General features: G+C 49.4%; 1 protein-coding gene across 1 annotated transcript in view; it reads right to left on the minus strand.

Moving 5' to 3' along the window:
* Nucleotides 1-1,566: 1,566 nt before the first annotated feature.
* The window catches only part of PLA2G4C (phospholipase A2, group IVC (cytosolic, calcium-independent)), a 75,818-nt gene continuing 70,216 nt past the window's right edge, over nucleotides 1,567-7,168 (minus strand). Inside the window, exon 21 of the mRNA XM_006898716.1 lies at nucleotides 1,567-1,846. Coding sequence (XP_006898778.1) covers nucleotides 1,567-1,846 — 280 coding nt within the window. The remainder of the gene's footprint in view (nucleotides 1,847-7,168) is intronic.

The raw sequence follows: 7,168 nt of genomic DNA on the forward strand, positions 1-7,168 counted from the left end.
TGTGACTATCCTGTTTGATGAAGAGTATTTTCATACTTTCTACTTATTTTGTAGTTGAATTTTATGTCTTTTTTTTGTTCAAGAGGTGGGGAATTATATACATTTTAGATATTAGTCCCATACCAGTTATATCTTTGATATTTTTCCCAGTTTGTAGACTGTCTTTCCACCCTAATACAGAAGGTTTTTTTGGTTTAGAAGATCCCATTTATCTATTTTTTTTTCTCTGCTGGTTGTCCATTTTTGGCCACTTCAAATCCTGTTAATCCTATTAATTTATTATTCATTGTATTAATTCCATGGTGTAGGGATTCTAAATTTGTTCCTCCTTTTTTTCTTTGATAATTTTTTTAAACTTCTAGGTACCCAATTAATCTTGACTTGATTTTTTTTGCATATGGTGTGAGATGTGGATCTTGTTTCAGACTTTCTACAGACAGATGTCTCATTTTGCCAGAGTGATTTCTGAGTGCCTTGGGGGCTTCGTGATAAGGAGTTTTCTGCCAATTTAAAGGCGTGTACTAGAAATCCACCAGCTGCCCCTGGGATTAAGGTGGGCATTCTCCTCCTGTTTGGTTTCCTCCCTCTGAGAACCTGCTGGAGGGTCAGCGAGGTGTCCGTTTCCACTCAGAGGTACACAAGTACATCTGTTAAAGATACTGCCAGGTTTTGGATGTCTTTTTGAAAGATCAGTTTGGTATAAGTGGCTGGGCGGATTTCTGGGCTCTCGATTATCTTCCGCTGGTGTTTGCATTTACGAGGACCATGTGGTTTTGATTTCCATAGCTGTATAGTCAGTTTTGAGATACAGAAGTAGGATGACTCCTACTTTGGTATTCTTTTTTCAGTAGAGCTTTGCTTATTTGGTGTCTTTTTCCTTTCCCAAGGAAGCGTGACAATGGCTTTCCTATCTTCTTAAAGAATGGCATGAGTATCAGTACCGGGATGGCAGTGAACTTGTAGACTGCTCTTGCTAAGATGATCATGTTCATCATATTCACTCTGTCTGTATCCCACAGACGGCCAAAAGAACAAAGAGGTGATGTCGTGGAGAGGGTGCAGCCAGAGTGCTCCTTGGAGGTGAAGATCAGGAAGCTTCATCGCTCAGGCTTTGGGCATGTTGGGAGGAGAAAGGTCTTCATTGGAGAGGGATATAATTTTGTCGAAGAAGGATCGATGGGGAAAGAACAGATGATCCTGAACCGGGTGGATGGCCACAGGGACTGCATCCACAGTCTCTGGTGTGTCAGAGTTTGTGAGGATGGCATGGGATGGGACATGTCACAGATGGCCAGCATGACGGCTCACTTAGTGCAGGCTTAGGATGTCCGTGGCTTGTCCACTCCTCCAGTTGTGGCCTTGGGGTGTGCTTAATAAGGGGTTTAAGCAGAGGAAAGGACCCCAGTCAGTGCTACTGCTGTTGTTGAGGGCCTTTGAGTGGGAACCGACTCAGAGGTGAACCTGTGGTGGGTTTTCAGGGTCAGCATATCATGCGGGACGAGGCTATTACTCTTTCTGTTGGAGTGCAGCTGGTGGATTTGAACCCTGTGCCTTTGGGATGGCATCTCAGCTCCTTCCACCTGTTGCCCCGCTGATCTCAGGGCTGACTGCGCAGCAGGCAGGGCCAGGCTGCCGGCGGGTAGAGTGCGAGGCCCGTAGACACATGGCGATGTGGGCCTGGTCTCTGGCAGAGCTGGACCAGAGGAGGAGCAGGCCCGTCCACGTGGGGAGGGTGTAGAGGACTGGTCTCAGTGCTGCAGGACGGAGGTCAGCTGCCCCTTGAACTCCCAGGTGTCCGATCCCCTGGGCACCTGAGGGTCTCTGTATCTCACGCAGCTCAGGGAACCTTTACACAACCGGACACGGACGTCATCAGTGCGTGTTCTTGCACGGACCCTGCCAGTGGACCGACCTCACGCCTGGGGACTGAAAGTGCATTCTCCATAGGGAGCAGGTGCAAGCAAGTTCACTTTCCAGCCAGAGAACCAGTAATAAACCAGTTAACACACAGTATTCATGAAAACTTGAGCTTTTAGTTTATTGGACAAAAAGACTTCAAAACCCACTCGGCTGTGTGACCGGCCCGGGACTGGATGTGTAGCGCGCATTTGTCCGATAGCTGCGGTGGGTCCGGGTCTGGCAGGGACCGTGCTCGGTGGTTCTGTTAGTTGTGGACGTGCAGGTTCCTGTTCCTCGTCTTGACCACTAGGCGGCGACCTCGGGCAGTTCTCCCGGGCTCGTGGACCCAGCCTTTGCCTGGAGGTGCAGTTACCTCTTCTGTGCTGACCCCTCGGAAACATCCCCCTCGACCGGGGTCGCTTCCCGCCTTGTGTCACCTGCAGTGAAGAGCCTCATTTCCTTGTAACTTGGGGTTCAGGCTGCCAGGGGACCCCAGTTCCACAGTGACCATGGCGTCGTCTATGAGAAACGCCGTGTGGGGTCCCCTCTGCTCCAGCTGCTTCTCCATGTAGTGCACCTTATTAATGAAATTTTGAGAATTTGGTTTATTCTAAGTTTGAACATTTTAAAAAGCTTTCAGAAACCGTCCGAATGTGTGCCAGGCCTGGGACCCGATGTGAGGTGATCCCAGGACTGGATGTGTGGCCTGTGTTTTGGTTCAGTAGCTGCTGTGGGTCCCGGTCAGGCAAGGTGCGTGGTGGTTCTGTTGTAGTTGTGGACACGTTGTTCCATGTCTTGACCACTGGACGGCGACCACGAGCTGCTCTCCCGGGTCCACGGACCCAGCCTTCACCTTCACTGTCCTGGTCTGTGAAGTGGACACTTGGCACTTGCTCTCTGGGGGTCGAGGTGCACTTGCCTCCTCTAGGGTGAACCCTCGGAAGCGTCTACTTGGGAACATCTTCCCTCCATGGGGGTGGGTGGTTGGTTCCCACTTTGTGTCACCAGAAAGGAAAGGCCTTGTTTAATGGGAACCGATTGCCACCCTGGAACCTGACTCGACAGACACCATGGTGGTGGCAGGTCCCCCTTCTTGCTTTGCTCGAGCTGATTATCTAAGTAGGAATCCCCCCATCACCCCATCGCTGTGAAAATATTGACCCAGGAAGATGACCTGTCTGTCTGTGTTGGTCACTAGTGAAGGATTAGTATTTTAAAAAAATTAAAATAAGAACTAAGACCCTGGTTTTCCTATTACAGTATATATGAGGTGATTTTGTTTCTTTGATGGTGAACAGTGCGTTTTCATTATTCGGCAGCTCTTGCTTTTGCACGTTCTTTCCCCTTCATGCTGGTAGGACACTGTCCATCCTGATGTTGTTGTTGTTGTACCACTGAGTCTGATCCATCGCTGACACTCGGGTTCTCAGGGCTTGTAAATCACACAGGAGGGGACTGCCCATCTTTCTCGGGCAGAGCAGTTGGTGGACTCGAACCTCTTGCTGAAGGTACTCTGCCCCCAGAGCTCCCTCGGCATAACCAGAAAATAACACTATGAATGAAAACAACACTGTTCCCACCCTGTGCCGGGCCTGCACGTTGGACCTCAGCCTGACTGCAGTTATCGGGACACAGCTCCAAGGCTGGGCCTGTGGTCGCTGTACACGTGGTGTCTGATCCCGTCCACTCTGAGCTCCTGACGCTGGACTTGTCTGGTCTGTTGGGCTGGGGGCTCCCAGTCTTTGAGGCCAAGGCCCCTGTCCTGGCTTCCAGCCCTGGGGTGGTGAAGGTCCAGCAAACACCGGCTGGACCATGGCTCTAGAGTCCACAGCCTTGCCTGGGAGACGCAGCAACTTGTCGAGCCCCCAGCAGCCCTTTGCCCACACAGCCGGGGTGGCCGGCAGCAGCGTGGCCTAGAGCTCAGTGCACAAGCTGTGCAAAGTGCTGTTTGAGAAGCTCCTCGGCCCAAAGTCTCCTCGAGCCTCTACAAAGATGTGCCTCAGAAAACACTGCTTGTGTTTGGAATATGCATCTAAAAATACTACTTAGATTTTGCTTTCAAATCTTGGTGACATACTTGTCACCGCTCTTGATGACATGTCGCTGTGTTTTAAAATCTGCTGAAGTCTTTAGGGAAGCAAATTGCCAGGTGATTACCATTGTGATGGGATAACTTTTGATTAAAAGCGAGATGCTGGATTAGGGTTAAAAATATGAGAATTGTTTATTTTGTATTTGGAAGAAACGGCATTTCCCCACAATGGGTGGATGGACCCTGTTAGAACGTGTATCAGTGTCCTCATATTCAGCCCAACTCCTCCTGTTTGCGGTCCTGACAGGAAGGAGGTGTTACTATATTGAAGTCTGTAAATTAGCCTCATGATTCCATCTTAGACCAGGAGTCGGTCTGTTGTTCCTCATAAATGCCTCGTTTCTCCTAGAGAGGTCATGTAGTGTAGTTTGATAAGCTGCTTGGTTGAATAGAGACAGGGAAACAGGGTGTTCTGAGAAACCAAACCACAAGCAGGGGGAGTTCCTGGTGCTGTAGGGAGCTGCCTGCTCGCAGGGGTGGATGGGGGCTGGATAACCTGTCAGGATGCATCCTGCGTCTATTTGAGATATTTTGCGTACAAGGCTCGAGTATGATGTCGTGCGGGTTGAGGGACCTTTGGAGCATGAGCTCGCCCTCGATCTCCGACTAATAACAGATGCACAATTGGGTACTCAGTGTGTGTTGCTTCATGGCTCCGGACCTGGGTAGAACAGTCTCTCCTGTGGGTTTGATTTGTATTTCTCTCAGGAGCGGCCACGGGAACAAACAGGTCTGTTCTAGAAAGTCAGGTGCAACCGAGCTGCTTCATGGAGGCTGGGATTTTGAAGCTGTCTCACATACCTTGTTCACCTGACCAGGAGGGACCAGTCCTTGGAGAAGGACATCATGTTTGGGAGGGTGGAGGGACAGCGCAGGAGGGGAAGACCCAGGCTGTGATGGGTTCAGTGACTGGAGACATGAGGGTAGATGTGTCATAGAAGATGAAATTGGCTCAGGATGGAGCAGGGTTCAGAGCTATGGTAGATAGGATCCCTGAGTTGTAGGTGACTCGAGGGCACATAACGGGTAGCAGTGACTAATGAGGGAACTCTCATTGGTGGCAGAGTGGTAGGACTTTATCAGCCTGAAGATACATCGTTTGAATCCACCAGCTCGTGTGAGGGAGAAAGATGGGCCATCTCCCCTCGTGGCATTGACTGTCCCAGAAAACCCACTGGACGGTCAGCTGGATCACGTTGCCACCAGACAGGGCTGAGTTTACTGAAGCTGGCGCATAACCAATCAGAGGGAGTTGTATTTCGGTGACTCAAGGGTCCGTTATTTATCTGGAGGTAGGTACCAGGTAGGTGACCTCAGGAGAAACACGGGTGATCTACACCTGCACCGTGTACAGCCTGGGAGCCCCACTGGAGGGTCAGCTCAGAATCACATCCTACCGGATGGCAGGAAGGGAGGGAGAGATAGGAGGAGGCCTATTTTCACGTGTTTACTGGTTGTTAGATGTGTCAGTAGACATCTGACTATGTAAACAGAAATGATGTAAAATAAAATACAACATTTCATTTTAGGGTGTGTTTTTTTTTAACATCTGTGCTTTTGATTTTGAAAATGATTGAGGCCTGGTTTTTTTGTTGTTGTTGTTGTGTTTTATTTTTATTGTATTATTTTTGTGTGTACCGTCAAATCAGATCTGACTGGTACAGGAGGAGATTGTTCCTCCTTCTCCGGCAGAGCATCTGGTGGATTTGAACCGCCTACCTCTGGGATTGCAGTGCGTCTGATCATGTCAACAGAAATGACGTAAAAGAAATACAGCGTTTTAGGGGTGTTTTTTTTAACATCTGTGCTTTGTTGATTTTGAAAATGATTGAGGCCTGCTTTTAATGCCTTTGAGCTGTGGTGTTGGAGAAGAGTGTTGAATGGACTGCTAAGAGAAAAACGAGTTCGCCCTGGAGAGGGTTAAACCAGGCAGCTCCTTGGCGGCGATGATTCTGAAACTTTATCTGACATACTTTGGCCATGTTGCAAGGAGGGACGAGTCCTTGGAGAGGGACATTATACTTGGGACGGTGGAAGGACAGAGCAAGAGAGGAAGACCCTCTATGAGGTGGACTGACTCCATAACTGAAGTCATAGGGGTAGGTGTGTCAGAGACAGTGCGGTTGGCACAGGACAGAGCAAGGTTTAGGGCTGTTGTACATATGGTCGCTGAGTCGCAGGTAACTCGACGACACATAACAATAATTATGTCAGTAAACTTTTGGCTGTATCGATGGAAAAGATGCTGAAAAAAAGTATTTTTCATAAAACATCTGTGGTTGATGAATTTTTTTTCTTTTCTTCTCCCTGCCTCTTTTTAAACAGTCCCTCCATAAGGACTATCCACTTAGCTTTGTATCCAAAGACGAAATTTGTAGGTGAAAGGAGTTAGCCTTCGTTACAGACTGGTTAATTTCAAGGTCGAAAATATGGAACGCTTCACGAATTTGCGTGTCATCCTTGCGCAAGGGCCATGCTAATCTTCTCTGTATCGTTCCAATTTTAGTGTATGTGCTGCCAAAGCGAGCACGGTTGATGAATTTTTGAGGTTGAGTGGTGGTGGATGGTGAGGGAATTGTGTCTGTGTGTGGTGCCGCATGTGTCCAGCATGGAAAGTGTGCTGTAGCGGTTGTCTCTGGCACAGGAGATTTTGTCCGACTCCTGTCCCAGATATGTGTTGTCCAGAATGCTGTGTCCACGTGCTGTCGCGATGTGTCTGGGTTTGCATTTCATGTCCTGTGCCAGGTGGATGTCCAGGTCGGGGGAGGGATGTGTGCTCAGGGTCCTGCAAGCGTGTCCATATCTTTTAGGATGTGAGGCCTGGTCACACAGAACAGGATGTATTTCCCTGTCCAATACCAGATATTTGGGTCCAGCATGAAAAGTGTGTATGTGTCCTGTACCGGATGTGAGGCCAGGTCCATCCCTAAAGTGTGTCCGGGTGCAGCACCGGATGTGTGTCTGGGGTCCATCCCTAAAGTGTGTCCGGGTGCAGCACCGGATGTGTGTCGGGGGTCCGTCCCTTAAGTGAGTCCGGGTGCAGCACCGGATGTGTGTCGGGGGTCCGTTCCTTAAGTGTGTCCGGGTGCAGCACCGGATGTGAGTTGTCGTCCGTCCCTGAAGTGTGTCCGGGTGCAGCACCTGATATGAGTTGTCGTCTGTCCCTGAAGTGTGTCC

The sequence above is a fragment of the Elephantulus edwardii genome, unplaced genomic scaffold (assembly GCF_000299155.1).
Source record: "Elephantulus edwardii isolate Elephantulus edwardi_28Jun2011 unplaced genomic scaffold, EleEdw1.0 scaffold00236, whole genome shotgun sequence".
NCBI classification, from domain to species: domain Eukaryota; kingdom Metazoa; phylum Chordata; class Mammalia; order Macroscelidea; family Macroscelididae; genus Elephantulus; species Elephantulus edwardii.